This window comes from Amphibalanus amphitrite, unplaced genomic scaffold (genome assembly GCF_019059575.1).
Source record: "Amphibalanus amphitrite isolate SeventyFive unplaced genomic scaffold, NRLGWU_Aamphi_draft 000635F_arrow, whole genome shotgun sequence".
NCBI classification, from domain to species: Eukaryota; Metazoa; Arthropoda; class Thecostraca; order Balanomorpha; family Balanidae; genus Amphibalanus; species Amphibalanus amphitrite.
The window spans coordinates 107034-123478 of record NW_024882129.1 but is presented as its reverse complement, the minus strand read 5'-3'; the positions used below and the strand labels follow the sequence as shown (position 1 = coordinate 123478).

The 16445-nt window shown below is 52.6% G+C and overlaps 1 protein-coding gene across 2 annotated transcripts in view; it reads right to left on the bottom strand.

Annotated features, from left to right (window-relative positions):
- LOC122363697 (protein sprint-like) overlaps positions 1-6657 on the bottom strand; it is an 80687-nt gene extending 74030 nt beyond the window's left edge. For both annotated transcript variants that reach the window (XM_043333236.1, XM_043333235.1), the window contains exon 1: positions 6526-6657. In XM_043333236.1, coding sequence (XP_043189171.1) covers positions 6526-6546 — 21 coding nt within the window. In that variant the 5' untranslated portion in view covers positions 6547-6657. The remainder of the gene's footprint in view (positions 1-6525) is intronic.
- Between the last annotated feature and the right edge of the window lie 9788 nt (positions 6658-16445).

Below are 16445 nucleotides of genomic sequence, written 5' to 3'. Positions count from 1 at the left end.
TTCGTATTTTGTTAGTTTACCGCTAATGCGAAAAACGTGTGTCGCCCACAGAAGTACCCTCTCATTGAAAATAATTCGTCGGACTGTGCCATATACCACTTTGGGAGGTTTCATTAACTCTATCAAATTGAAACCGAAGTTGCGCACGCTCCCATAATGGCGCGAGTCCTCCCAGCGGAAATTGCGCACGATTCCCCGAGCTGTTATAATTGTGACGTAGAGTGGCACTGCCGCCGCGCGAAGCGTCAGTGGCGTAATATGCGACATGGCCCCGGCACGGCGGCGACCGCCAGATGGGGATTCCTGAAATCATTTGGTGATTTTAACAAAATTAGTTGCCACGCGCGGAATCCCAAGTGAACCGGCACAAAGTTTACGGCGGTATAAGGGGAATTCCGAACGGCCATGGACAATTTCGGAGATTGTTGCCGACCAAACGCGCGGGCAGTTTGGGAAACAGTTCACCGCGCGTGGGCGAATGCCGCATGGCGCAGGGTAGCTCTGGATGACAGCGGAGCTATTCGCGACCATTCAGTCGTAAACCAGCGGCCTGGTGCGCTCCTAGCTCACCCAGCTCGACATTTAGCAGAACCGCCCTACCTCGTCTGCATAACGACTGCACTTGGAATGAGATCGAGGAAATTCGGGGACAAAGTATGGCTCTTGACAGGACTTGGGATAATATCCTCTATTCAGATGCATGGCGCTGCGACAGAGCTCATGGCTCCGCGACGACCGCCTTAAAATGTATCCGGTGATAAGCAAGAGCTGTCTGATGTTTCTGTAGGCAATACCATCTATTGTATGCACATTCGGCATAAAACATGTAGCACTCGCCAAATTGTAATGCCGCCCTTGAAGGTGCAGTGGATATATTTAAGGCGACAGGCATGTCCGACGGTCGTGTCCTGCGATAAAAATGCAACGGAGGAACGTGGTCACACTGCCAAGTCCACTACCAAGCCCAGCCGCGGCTCGGCGGACTTTGTTTAGCAGTTAGCACGAGGAGCTTACAACAGCAAACAGCATCGCATTACATTAGGCATTCTGCCGCCGCCATTGGACTGCAATGCTAACATTGCGACCACCCCCAGGGATTAACACAAAACTAATCCCCACTGTTCCATCCCGTCTAGCTTATCTCACCGCAGCTGGCCACTTCATCGTGTCTGTTTACACACAACTTCTGACAGCTGCCGAGCTGACAGCTCGCGGGCGCGGCTACGACACCAGCTGAGGGCTTGGGCAGCTCGCCCGGGACCAAAACAGCTCCCCGACAACCGGCTGACAGCTGGCATGCCGAGGGGACAGACAGCGGCGGTCCGCTGACCCAGAAACAGACCGCCAGCACCACTCGGGTGCAAGGGGCGACCCTCAGACGGAACACTGTCCCAGAACGGCTGATTATTGCATGCAATATTGCGTTTTGATTGTTAACCACGATCAGCAGTTAGGCGATGGACTGCATCTGCAATTAATCAACTATCATGCCGTGAAGCGATAGTATGAAAGACATTGCAGGGGTCATATCACGCGTTTGTCTTTCGGTGGCACGTCGGCTGCATTGTCCTCCACCAGGAGACGCTGAGCTGTGTCAGCGCGTGCCAGCGGTGTGACGTGGCGGCCCAGGTCAGCACAGATCCTCTCGGCGGCGGGGAGGGTAGAGGGAGACCCACAGTCCCAGCGGCGCGTCCTTCGACTGTCCGTTTGAATAGCGCTCTGATCCGACACACCAGGTGGCCGACGAGGAACGGTCTGAGTCACAATCACAACTCAGCCCGCTGGGCCCCCAGCCGCTCACATGGCAGACATTCCAGTCGAGTCTCCCGCTGTGCCGCTCCGTGGTTCCGGGGCTTAGGACGATGATGCAGAATGATATAGCGAGTATGGATCTAGGAAGAAGATGATATGGGATTTCAGGATCAGTGAAAGTCGTTGGCTTATACCATAATTCATTTCAGTGTCCGTTTTTCCAAAGTGGATCCTACCAATTTACTTCAAAGGTCCTGCTGCTTTTTTAGAAGCCCTGGACCACTCATTCTGCTCCACCGGCGTGGCTTCCCCTCCTGTGTCCGAAGCCTGGATCGGGCTCGGAAATCCCAGACATGTGCCTTCCCGACGAGAACAAAGGAGCGCCTCGCCAACGGAAAAGATGGACTCGGCCAAATTGACCGCGCCCGTGGTGCGCAGGCTACACTCGCGGGGATTGCAGAGATTCCCGCTGGCCTCTGGGCAGAGCGCACCAAAGTACCTTGCGGCTGCCGGAAGCCAGCTGGAACGGGAGCGGACTGGACTGAATCCGCCGCGTGCCCGTGGGAATCTCCTAGCCACCGCGCCCGCCGCCGCGGCCGCAGACACCGCGAAGGCCGCTCCTTGTTGGGCCGTGGCGGCTGTTCAGAAGCCGACAGAACCGGGGCGGCTGCACGTCGGCGGCGATACCGTCTGAAAGGCGTCCGCGGGAGGCGCATTAGCGCTCTGCCCGAGGCCGTCGGCAAGTGATGGAGCTCCCGTCGGGAGACCCGGCTCATGCATCGACCCGCGGCGACCGAGTCGAGCTCCTGATTCCATATTCTGAGGAATTACCGAGAGCTGGACGCTTACCGTGTTTGTTTGTTTCTTCGGCACAGCAGGAACATTGCTCCTCAGGGTGTCGAAGATTGATCGTGTGCCATGTGAAGCTCCATGATTTGTTACCATGATCTGTTGGGAGCAAGAAGCGGCTCAATACCGCTCTTGGTATTCCCATCAAGTACGTACTGAGTTATGGCGTCAATTTCGTGCCCTTCAGGTGCTGACCGCCTCATTTGTACCCTTTCAGACTCGCACCAGCCCGATGGCCGCCCGTTCGAGGGGTGTAGGAACGATCGCCGGCCGGCGTCGGTCGCTCCACGCTGTCAGAGGCGGCACCGATGACACCACGGGGCGTCGTAGTCCGACGGGAAAGTGCGCCGTCCGCTGGTGCCGGGTTGGCGGACTTATTTCCCTCGAGGCGGCCCGCCCGGCCGTGCCCTCCCATCGGCGCGGCAGTGATCGGCACGGGAGAGAGTGAGCTCAGGGATTGTCTGTGTGCCACTTCATACACGCCTCGGTTGAAGGTGATGTGTTTCTTATCGACACACTGTTCACAAAACTGTGCATAGTTATGCGGCCTGTGCACAGCTCATCGTCTTATGATAATAAGGGAGCCTTATTAGGGATGTATTGCAGCTTTTGTTTGGTTGTATGTGTTAGAAGAAGCCCTAGCGCCTCGTGGTAACAGATAGTGCATAATACACCCAAAGGTGTCTTGATAGCTTCTGAGCTATTCGCAGAACTTTGTGATTGGTCTTGATGTGTTTCCGTTTCGGGAATGCTCTGCTCTAAAAGGCCTGCTTTAATGGACGGTATTCAACATCGACCAGCGTGACTCACACGGATAGCATAGCCGGATTATTGGCTGCTGTTTGACGAGGCACGCGTTACTGACCGAACGGAGACTATCTATTGGATCAAACTCGCCTCCATTTTTGGCCCCGCAGGACGACAGCAGGATCCCAGGTGGTCCTTCGTGATGGTCTGACCACCCACCCAGCCCGCTGCTCGCTCTGACGGCTCCAGTGGAAGGCTCAGTACCTGACTAGGACGTCAGGGAGAGGTGGCTTGCGATGAGATGTGAAAGGAGAAAGAATGCGAAACGTGCGTTTCCATTTCAACTTACATATAGAAAGTTCATGAATTAGCGATAGCTGATGATGAACGAAATAATAATGAATTAAATTGGAATGTGTTCGAAGCGGTGATGTCCCTCCCATGGTGCTCGGCGCAGAGTGAAAATAGGACGTTAGGCATGTTGGTACGATGATTTACATGATGTTATGTACGAGTGTACCTAAGTCTGTTTCTCCTTGTCCGGTGGGAAAGCGGTTAAGTAATCCTAAGCACGGATCAGCGCACGAGCTGTGCTGACCCGGAAAGTCCTCTGCACCGACACACCACATACACTACTAATCCATGTGCAGGCGGCATTGTGCAATGCCGAGGATCGTCTGACTACATGGGGCGACTTTAATCCAATGACTCATTTCTAAGTCGCCATACGATTCCACTCATCCAGCATTGTAGCGTGGATAATCAGCAACGTAGTACATCAGCAGATCTAGCCACGTCAAAATTGGTCTGACGTGGCCGCCACTCTGGTGACTCTATACGAGTATCTGATTGCAATGTTTTCATCTAACACTGCACTGTCTCCTGCTGACTTTCGACAAAAATGTTCGACTTGGGTATCCGTCCCCTTGACCTGCATCTGAACCTGCAACATTCAAACACTTCCTGATCGGTGCAGCTGAACCCGTTGAACCGCCAAGCCGCTGACCGGTTCGTTGGACAGAGGTGACGCTGCAGCGACAGTCAGGAGACACCGGAGAGGTGACGGTCAGATTTCATCCTCGCTACCAGTCGATGGTGGGTGTCTGTCAGCCACTCCTGACACCAGGAGATCGCTGTATAGCGACGCGACGCTGGCCACCGTCTATCGTATGCCATTGTCAGTCGAACTTGATACACCCAGGACGAAGCCAGCAGCATGGGGCGACAGCCGTTACGATGGCGGACATACGAAGGACTCCCCGTCCCCAGTCACCGCACCCCCTGTTTATTACCACATGGCGGCGGTATCGACCGGTGCCTCCATCCAGGTGTACCGAGCGGCTCGCTGACGTCCCGCTACCCTCACTGGCGCCTCCCCTCTGTGGTGGTGCGGTACAGACCCCACTGCGGATGTCGCAGCACCGCCCGTCAGTCGATAGGCTAATGACGGCGAACTGGATGAAGCCGTTGCCCCGGAAAGCCAGGAAGCCAGACGACCCAGCTGGGACTGACAGGCGAACTGCGGGCTTTGTGAAGGTTTGAGGACAGCTGGGAAACTGACGGGCTTCTAAAGCCGTTTGGAGGTTGTCAGAGAGGCTGAGTTGGACAGATGATGTTTGAAGGCCGATGGAAATTTCGCAATAGATGCAGTAAAGTTTCATATGCATGGTGCGCATCCGGCAATGGTTTGCTAACGGACGGAGCAGGGCTCACAAAAAAGAACCCAACGTTTCTTTTGCCCTGCGTTATCTTCAGCTTTCTTTCCCATTCGACGTCACGTTCCCTCATTATAGTCTCTCCGAAGTTGTCGTCCCGAGTGTTTGAAGACGGTATTAGCGCGGCTCTCAGCCCCGCTGCCGCCCTGCTGTGACGTTCTCTGTCCCCTGCCGGGCACCCGCTGAGGTTCTTAGCCCGGTTTGAAGCCGACGCGCCCCAGCACCGACACATTATTACCGCACATGGTGCCAGTTCTGAGAGTCCAACCCAAGACACGCCGCCTTAGAAACCTCCGCCCGGCGAAACGTGGCGGAATCGTCAGCGGAACGGGGCGGAACCGTCAGCGGAACAGCGCGGCGGAAGTGAGGCGGAGCGAGCCGCATCCGATCGGGAGCTCGGTGGCGCGTTGTCGGCTCTGGGGGAGGGACGGAGGAGGGGGTCGGATGAGTCACCGCAGGCCGTCGGCGGCGACGGGGCAGACCGTCGGCGGCGACGGAGAGCCCAAATGGACTGGTCGGCGCCTGGCAACGGCGAAAAACGCGGCGGGCGCTAGCAAAGCGTCGCTGTAGCAGTGTAGCAGCCGTTACTGCGAACGATGATCTCCAGCTGTTATGCCATCACAGACTGCTACGTCTTTCACTGGTCTTAGACGCGGAGTAGCTGACTCAGTTAGGGGATGTCAGTGAGCACGACACAGCTGGGCGAATGCATTTTCGTAGCATGCACTCTTGATACGGGACTCGGTCCATAGACATAGCACCATGTCGACACACTTTTGACCTTTCCTCGCGATACGCTATGCTATTGTTTTCGGTAAGAGGTAAACAAACCAATAACTCTTCAGGTGAGACATTAGCCTGATCGCAATACCTGCGCCGTGAGCTCAAACGCATTGCCCTCCAATTGGTGTTCACCAATCGCCTGCATCTATTGCCTATCGACATGCCATCGGCTGGATGAAGACATAAAAGCATCACACCCTCCAATTAAGTCCTAGTCAACAAACGCATAAACTTGATCGGACACCACATCGCGCTCACGAGGATGCCGCCTTCTGACCCAATCAACCTCCCCGTCTCCTGACCCGTTAACCCTCCTCTTTTCCCCGCCTTCTAGTCAACGCGACCCGCCGTCGTGACCCTCCGGACCCATCCAACCTTCTTGACCCACGCCTGTCCCTTGCTGTACGGTTCCAAAGTCTGTCCCGCGGTCCGCCGCGCTACGTCGGCAAAGCCCCAACATGGACTCCGAACCGGCTGTGGCGACGTGAATCAACACGATAGGCCCGACGACGTAACCCTGCAGTACCCCTACCGCACCCCTGTACCGTGTTTGCCAACCGAGAGTCCCGCGTGGCCAATTAAGCCGCTCCTCGTCGGCTAATAACCCATCGCCGACAAGATCACCCCCAGTGGTGAGGGTTTAAGGGGAAGGATTTTGGCCCCTGGAGAGGCTCCTTACCTCTGTCTGGGGCGCGATCATGACGGAGTGAAGTCGCGGCGTGCTGGCCAGCGCAGCCAGCCGCCGGCACCGCTCCGAACCACAGACAGCACCACACACACAGACACGTCCTCCCGCACGCCCGGTCGGACTGGCACTGGCGGCGGCGGCCAGGGTACTTACATACTGCGGCGGCCGCCGCCCGTCGCCGGCCCGCACCGCCCGCATGGGGAGGGGTGGGGCGAGGCCGTCGGACTGGGCGGACCGGAATGTGAGGTGTGTGAGCTGAGGTACAGAGGTGACACGGTGCAGTGGGGGCACGGTGCTGTGAGCGTTTGCTCAATGTTTGTTCATTGTTGGGGATGAGATGGAAGGCAGAGGGTGACAGTGGATTGCAAAGAACTGGCTGTGGACAAGACCACTGAACTTACATGAAGCTCAACGAACACAATATCCTTGATAACGTGACCTTTTTGATAAAGCATCTGCGAAATTATGAGTGAGATCTTTGCTTCAGGAAATTATTTTGTATGTGTGTCTAGATTTTAACGTTTAAGGATGCTTAAAGTAAATCATTGTCCGGCCGTTTTAGTTTAGAATCATGTGCAGTGGTTGGACAATGTTGGCTTATTCCCACTCTCCTTTTTCATACTTTAGAACACAAATGTGCTATATACCTACTAGGATTAGGTGACAGCTTGAAAGAGTGAAACGCTTTCGACACGTTTTATATCAGTTAAGGTCTATTTATTGTCTATTTATCGCTTGTTATTTTTGTTATTCTGTGTGTCATGTGTTCGTTTACACTCGCCCCGCTGGGGCCGGGGGGGGGGGGTGCAATATGGCCCTCCTGTGGTTTTTCCTAAATAGCTGCGCGCCGCCAAATTTTCGTTATCTTCCCGGGCATCAATTGGACACCTTCACACAAAATTTCAAGTCTGAGGTCACCTTAGGTCAGGAGTTATTGAGGTCAAACTGAGGTCATGTTCGTACATGAAATTTTAAAACGCTCACAAAAGCTTCAGTTAACAAGCAATTTCAAAGTTCTATAGGTAATCGTGTAGAGTATGTGGTCGTGTCGTGTAGATAGACGGCGCTACAAAACTGCTATCACAGATTTTCAAAATTTTGTGATTTTGACACCCCAAAATAAAAAATGATTTGTTTTCGAAAAAAAGGAAAAAAAAAATCCCAAAAGTTGTTCGAATTTCGGAAAAACCGGAATATATATGATAGTACCTGCGTTCTTCTATCTACATGCTAAATTTTAGATCGATATCTCTTTTTTTGGCCAAATTATAGCGAAAAAAACTGTTCAGGATTGATGACGTCAAATTTGTAAACTCATTTTTTTGCAATCTAGAGTCTAGATTGCAAAAAATGAGTCTAGATTCTAGACCACGTAGCGCAAAACAAAGATCACCATTGGACTCCCCGTGCGTGACGAGCTTCATTAAATCGATACCCATTTCATGCAAAAATATCAAGTTAGTTAAAATGTGTCCTAATTTGACCTGACCTTGACCTGAACTTCACCAGAAAATAACCATAACTGGCCCAAAGGCTGCCTGGCCCACCTAATCAAATTTGTCATGTAAAATGGACCATAAAACATGTATCACATGATATTTTCATATTGTGACCCTCAGTGACCTGACCTATGTGACCTGATCTGGTATCAGTGACCTCAAATGGCAAAATATGTGTTTGCTGAACAATACCCCATCGAGGATTTTCAATGGCATGTATTTTACTCGATTTTACAACACATTTCTGGAAGTGCCTGTAAACGGTGAAAAATCGACCTTTGACCTGACCTGTGACGTCATCGGTTTGACCGAGGTCTTGCGTTGTTCTCGAGATCTTAGAGGGGGGTGGGCCAAATGCCCCCCGCCCAACGGGGCGCGTTGCTCAGCAGACCCCAACGGGGCGCGGGTTAAAATGGGTTGTGGTGAAATGAAAATGGCAATCAGACTTCAATGCTAATGATCGTACTTCTCAAGATTCCATAGAGCTTTCGCCATTTTTGTGCCATTTTGACTTGCCTTCGTTAACCTTTCTCATAAATGAATGAGTGACGTGGGAACTCAGTCCGGGGCAGCCCATTTCACGCTGCGCCGTGTGTAACGGTGCCTCTTCATTCAACTCCGTTCCGCGCGTCCAGAGGGCACGACCCAATAACCGGTGTGCGACTCGGCAGTGACCGCGCCCTCGACCTCGCCACCATCGAGCGAACTCCAGCGGCGCCGTACCGGTATTGGTGAGTGACCTGCTGACCGCTGGGGATAGGTTTTGTGGACATATTAATGGAAAGAACTGGACGGTTGACTTTTTTTTAGTTGATTTTGGTAGCAGTCATTAATTTGTATTTACAAATCAATCACGTTAAAGACATTGACGTACAAGCCCACCAGTTTCTTTCAATGGAGTGATGATTGAGTGCGTATGATTTCACTAAAGATTTTTAAACGTATTTATTTCCTTTTTCCACCTCCACACACGATTGGCCACAGACATGATTACCACTCCTTCACGCTGTTGTGACTGAAGGACGCCTTTCGGGTCTACCACGTCTTAAAATGCTCGATTACCACTTGTGAGGTAATTCTAGGGATGACCCAAGAAGTGCCCAAAGCTCGGGTTGTTCCGTGCGTTGCCATGAAGACTGGCAAAAGAATGCACCCGAACTGGACAGGACCGGAACGGCCGTGCCATTGTCTTCAGACCTCAGGAGACGTCGAGTGATCAGGGAGCAGTCACGAGATTCCGGTGGCGCAGTCACGAGATTCCGTCATTTGCGGCGAAGGTCGCCGCTACAGTGAAGGGCAAGCTGAGTATTTTGGTGGTTGGCTTCGACTTTGAATACTGATACGACTCTTTAGTGCCCTGACTGATACATCATCAGACCATCGCTGCGGGCGTCCGTACCATGGTTTTATGACTGCCGATGTTCGAACACTTATCATGCATATATTCGAGCGTGGGAGTCTCCTGAAGGACGTGACGGTGCCTTCTTGTGGTGATGAACTAAGCACTGGACGAGGTTTCGACCTTCACACTCGACGTCCGAGGCTTCACGGAGTGACGGCACAGAGGCATTGTACAACAGTGAAACAGTTTCACGGTGAGGGGAAGATGTGCCTCTTGCGCGCTATGGTCTGATTGTGAGACCCTTGATGTCATTTAGAGCGTCGGCGCCCATACATTTGTAGCGTTCCACGTGAGGCATACAACAGTCTAGTCCTAAGTTATTTTTATTGTCACGTTTGCAGTATCTGCATAGTCATGCTGGTTCTCTGTACAGTACAAACTGCACCTTACTGGTCCCTTTGTGACAAAGTTACTAAAAACAAAATCTGATTTTGCTACAATTTTTAACACACTTAGATTAATTTTCCTGTTTTCCTTTGCATATAAAAAGGCCAAGATCTACGCATGACACTTTTAGAAAATAATAGAAAGACATGACCTACCAGTCCCCACTCCGTCACTGCTCAATGTGCCTCGGGACCTAATGCAATTTATGGAGACGTTTTCCAAGGCCATCGGTCCCGCGGCGTATGGAGCACTCTGGCGTCTCCATGCACTCTGCAGTCCCTGGGGTCCCGCCGGGCCCGCTGCGAGAACTGCTAATGGCCTCCATCTGACGTATCGCCTCCCTCTGTTCAGACTCGGTAGCCGAATGAACAGGCTAAATGGACACTTGGGGGGCAGCTTCCGGCCGATCTGGCCCGACCAGGCGCCGGCCTGAGCGCGTTACAGGCCGGTGCCGAGACAAATTGGCTCAGTTCTCCTCACAGAACTACGGCCAAAAGCAGTCACCATTGTGGAAGAATGAACGCTACCGCGCTGGTGCTAGCAGGAATCAAGTGCTCTGCAGAGTGCCGGAGGTCAATTGGTGTTGGCTATATCGATTGGTATCCGCTAGATCCATTACATTTATGTGTGTAGCTATTTTTGGCTTCGGAAGCATGCCTCCTTTCCCTCCCTCGCCATCTAGCCAAAGCTTGACCTTCCCCTTTCTTTCTCCCTCTCTCCCTCCCATCATCTCTCCATCCTTTCCCTCGCCGTCTCCGCTGACCCCACTGGCCGTTCACCGGGCTCCGGCCCGTCTCGGTCGCCGCATCAAAGACCCTCGGTCTGGGTGGTCCACGCTCCGGTCATGGCTCCGTCCGTGGGATTAGTTCCGCCGCAGCACCAACCACCGCCATTCACCGCCCGACCACCGCCCGCACCGCCCGCCCGCCCGCGACGCAGCATCGACACACTCACAGGAATGTTAAAAACCATTGTTTTCCAGATTACAGCGTCGGGAGATAAACAAAACGCAGCGGCTGTGCACGGCGGCCGCCTAATTGAGCCTCCGATCCGGCGGTAATGAGGGTAAACATTCTCAGGCGGCGGGATGGAGGTGGTACAGAGGTAGCCGCGGTCCTGAGGATGACTGGTGGGGTATTTATGGTGGATGCATTGGGCGTTGGGCGGGGTGGTTTCTCGGACGAGCGATGCTGCCGGTGAAGATGATGGCAGCTCTGGAGCGTCCGGAACGGTAAATGGTGGCGGCAAAAAAGGTAGAACAGAGGCGTATCAGCCTGATGTCGGGCTGGAGCATGATGATATGGCCATGCTGCAGGAATGAGGAAGAGAGAAGACGCCCGTAGTGGTTTTATCAGTGGCAGAGGTGAGCATTGGCCACGTGCCGGGCCGGCTTTTAAACCCTCATTAGGCGGACGATCACCGGACGAATTTCTCCTCAGTTACATTTCAGGAAATTAATATCCCTTCTCTTTGTTCCGGCACACAAAGGCACAGAATGGTCGGTTGCCAGCCTCGGTATGAATCAATTGAAACTGAGCTTTACCATCTGGGATTTCATTTATTGCTGTGGCTGGCTCCTTTAGTCCGCCTCCATGCCACCCGTGGGGTTTCCACTAAGCCCCGTTGGCTCTGGTATCCTATAACGCCGTCCGTTTTCCGTTATGCACGGTTCACACCGGGCAGGGAGACGTTTTATCCCGGCTCCCAGCGCGGCAGCAGCAATTATATGAAGCCCATAAAGTATCGACGCTGGCTCGGCGCCGCCCGTCGCCGCGCCGCGCCACTCCATGCCGCGCTCAGTCGATAACACCGGGCACAGAATGCGCCACTATCGCCTCTGACGGCAGCTGCGCTGGATTTGTCGCCGGTGCGGCAACAGCAGCGAAGACGGTGGATTTTAGGAAGGGCTCGCCTGAGATGCTGAAGGAATGGTGGTTTTAGAGTGAGTGCGGAAGGCCGTTAGAGGGACTGGGGATCTCCAGTGCGGGATCCCGGATTAGTGGAAGCTCAGGTGACATTTTATAATGGAGTGCGTGCGGCGAAGGTGGAGGGGGAGGTTAATTAGTTTCGGGTCCTTAAGGCAGCAAAGAAAGGGATAAGGAGGTAGGATAGGAAAGGTTGAGGTCAATGTAAAACAACTTGTAATCAAAGCGTCAAATAGCATAATTTGTGTTCAGATAAATACCTACCTAAGGAAATGACAATTAAAATTGTTTATTACGGAGCGAGCGAAGCGAGCGTAGTCTTTCCTTAGATTAACGGAAATTTCTGAGTATGAGCGGCCGGCCGGCCGGCCGGCCGTGGTCACGCTTTTGCGAGGCTTATATCTCAGCAACCACTTGACCGATTTACACGCGGTAATTTTTGTAGGGTAGCTTCATTCCTTCTACCAAGTATTGGACTATTCCCGATGCATGTGGGTGACCCCTTATGCACGTGCCACGTGCAAAACGAAGAGGTGTCAGTTTTGTAATTGTTGCAATATCTCGGTAACTACTTGGCCGATTGCGCTGAAAGTTGGCATGTAGGTAGGCACCCACTAGGCACTGCATATACATGTGCCAGAGTTGGGGTGCTGCTGCACGTGCGCACGTGCAGGGGTCATTTCCAGATCTCGGGAACGGCTGGACCGATTGCGCTCAAATTTGGTACACGGTTAGGGACCGGTTAGTAGGGTGCCGTGCACGAGTCAGTTGGGACCCATTTAGCACGTGCGCACGTGCAGGGTGCCGCTCCCAGATCTCGAGAACGGCTGGGCCGATTGTGCCCAAATTTGGCACATCGCTAGAGACCAGTTAGTAGGGTGCCGTGCACAAGTCAGTTGGAGGTACCCCCTCGCAATTTCGCACGTGCAAGACTCACCCCCTCGCTCGCTCCGTTAGTCGCCCCCAAAGGCGTTATACTGGTTAATGGAACCAAAACTCGTTAGGGCAATGACTGACTGGTGTTGCTAAATATTTCTGTGCAGTTTTTACCGTACAAAACAAACATGCTGTGGAGAAACCCCTTTCTACTAAATCCAACAATTCCCTTTAGGTTCCTACCCAAGGGAGTCAATGGTCCGTATGATCCGGTACCAGCCGCAGGCGCGGCCACCGGCCGGTAGGATGCCGCTGACAGGTTATTTTCTCTGGGCACAAATTTACATTTTTATTGACTTGTTTTTACCCCTCGGGCCATCGCCACGTCCTGGGGAGACAAAGTGTCCCCCACCTCGACCCCCGCGGCACAATGGAGGCTGGCTCGATCGGCGATATATCCCACTGCACCAGCGCGGGTTATCGCGGTAGGTCGCGGTCAACAGTCGTTTACGGTAGCAGTTGACGATATGCACCAATTTACAGACACAAATAATCATCAATGTGTAGGCTTGAATATAGGCCAATGTCTATTCACTGGGCAGACAAGCATTTTGTACAATTTATACCATTGGCCCACCATCTCAGTTGAATTCTCTACACGTTCCATCCGCACAAGCTTAACTCTGTTAACCGCCATCGTTTACTCTTTCCCTCGATATTTTCTATCCTGTGTGTCTCACAGATGCCCGTAATGGCAGGCAATTGAATAAACTATTCTCCAACGGGCTTCAATTTTGTTCAGTTAATGCCTCTACCAGTCCTCGATTATTGTTCCAAATCTCTCTCTCTCTCTCTCTCTCTCTCTCTCTCTCTCTCTCTCTCTCTCTCTCTCTCTCTCTCTCTCTCTCTCTCTCTCTCTCTCTCTCTCTCTCTCTCTCTCTCTCTCTCCCTCTCTCTCTCCCTCTCTCTCTCTCTTTCTCTCCCTCTCTCTCCCTCTCTCTCCCTCTCCCTACCTCCTCCCTCCTCCCTATCCCTTCTCTCTCCCCCCTCTCTCTCTCTCTCTCTCTCTCTCTGTTTTTCTCTCGTCTCTCTTCCCACCCTCATATACCTTGGCGCTGTCCATATTTCGCTCGATCGTGTCACCATTACCTCGGTTCCGTTCCGCTGCAGGCGGTGCCAATGGGCCCCGAGGGCATCTTTGGAGAGGGGTTCTGCTCGGGCGGCACGGGGAGGGACTCAGGTGAGGGCGATACACCGGCCTTTCAACGGCAGACCATGTGGGTTCAGTACCTATTGGCTCGGCTCAGCGAGGGCATCGTTTGTCTGGACTATGGTCCGATGGTGAGACAGACGCCTTGGCATCTATTGAGGCATATCTGACGGATGCAGTTGCATCCTATCTCTTGAGTCGTTGCTGGAACCGTTACAAAACGACTCAACTTTCAGGTTTACTGGTCGTTTTCGATGCTGTGTCGTGACTCCCCATCACTCAGCTTCAATCCAACTAGCACCGGCCAACGACCGGTCGTGTCCCCCCCCCCCCCCGACACACACACTAAATCCGCCTTTGTGCCGAAACTGCCTCCAACGGCCTCAGGCATCGCTGCACCGCGAGACATGTCGCACCATTTTCGGGCCGTGCCACCAAACGTCACACGGAAAGAACGGATGGGCTGCTCCTGGCGTGCCATCCCGCAGATAAGCGGCATGTCCATCGGCTCGGTAAAAGTCTCCGCCGATCGAGCCACGCACCGGGTAATTGAAAGTGGTCCTGCCGGTGTCAGAGCGAGAAATAGGTGCCCTGAGGGTGCGTGGTCGGGTCGCCGAGGGGCACATACAGGGTGACACAAAAAAAGCGGTCATCACCAAAATTCGAATAACTTCGGAAGTTTTATTCAGATCATCACCAAACTTCGGCCACTTTAGGTCACACCTACGTAGCAGACATCCACCAAGTTTCAAGTCTTCACTGCGAATACTTTTAGTACAGTGTGTGTTTTACGGACGCTCCACAATGTGCTCCAGGTGAGCGCCCCGGCGCTGCAGGGCGTAGGCACACCTGCATCCGGCGGGCAAAGTTGCCGATAACCCGATAAGAATAACGTTTCAGGGGTAGCACACCCCCTGAGCACTGTCTCCAGAGGCCATTGCACTCTGTAAAGTGCACAGCCATCGGGTTATCGACAACTTTGCCCGCCGGATGCAAGTGTGCCTACGCCCTGCAGCGCCGTGGCGCTCACCTGGAGCACATTGTGGAGCGTCAGTAAAACACACACTGTACTAAAAGTATTCGTAGTGAAGACTTGAAACTTGGTGGATGTATGCTACATAGGTGTGACCTTAAGTGGCCGAAGTTTGGTGATGATCTGAATAAAACTTCAGAAGTTATTCGAAATTTGGTGATGACCGTTTTTTTTGTGTCACCCTGTACATCAGAGCGATACACGATCCAACGGAAGGCTGCCGGGATGGGCTTTGTGAAGAACCTGTGGTAGAGAAATGGGCATGGTTGACTTAGAACGTCAAAATACACCAAGATGTGGGAAAATGCAGGCTGCTAAAATTTTACTAAAAATCCTGTATGTTAAGTTTTGCCTTCAATTATTGATGAGTCTTTGATAAGGACGAGACACTCGAAAATTGGCATGTACAGGGTGACACAAAAAAGCGGTCATCACCAAAATTCGAATAACTTCGGAAGTTTTATTCAGATCATCACCAAGCTTCGGCCACTTTAGGTCACACCTATGTAGCAGACATCCACCAAGTTTCAAGTCTTCACTACGAATACTTTTAGTACAGTGTGTGTTTTACGGACGCTCCACAATGTGCTCCAGGTGAGCGCCCCGGCGCTGCAGGGCGTAGGCAGAGGCACACCTGCATCCGGCGGACAAAGTTGCCGATAACCCGATAAGAATAACGTTTCAGGGGTAGCACACCCCCTGAGCACTGTCTCCAGAGGCCATTGCACTCTGTAAAGTGCACAGCCATCGGGTTATCGACAACTTTGCCCGCCGGATGCAAGTGTGCCTACGCCCTGCAGCGCCGTGGCGCTCACCTGGAGCACATTGTGGAGCGTCAGTAAAACACACACTGTACTAAAAGTATTCGTAGTGAAGACTTGAAACTTGGTGGATGTATGCTACATAGGTGTGACCTTAAGTGGCTGAAGTTTGGTGATGATCTGAATAAAACTTCCGAAGTTATTCGAAATTTGGTGATGACTGTTTTTTGTGTCACCCTGTACATACATGTATGTGGCATGTATGTATTGTCCAATACCGAGTGAATTCACCTGAGGTGCGAGGTGCGACAGCATGACCCGTAAGCGGTCATCTCGTCCCCCTTACGGGTACTATACGGTCAGCTTGGCCAAGAGACGGTAATTTCGCCACCAGAACTATGATGGATGAGGCTCAACTACCTCTTCGACCTGCAGCAGCTGTTACGGACAGTTTTCGGGCTGAACCCCACCGGGCAGGGTCGGTGGCCGTAGCGTGATATGCGTGCCGCGGTAGGTGGCGAGCCGTTTTGAAGCAGTTGTGGCGATAGAACGACCGGCTCGGGTTATTCCATCTGTTTGCACCTTCTCTGACCAATGGTTTTATTTGCGACATTTGTCTGTGAGATCATGAGTGTTAATATATGTCTGTAACGTGACACACGTCACATAACATAACATGGCAGTGCGTGACGGCTTACAACGTTCATAACAAAACTGATCATCTCTTTGAACATTTTAGAGCATTGTTCAACGGCGTTTGCGATACATACGAGTATGTACGACATCATCCTCTTACCATGATCTGATCATCAGCGCGC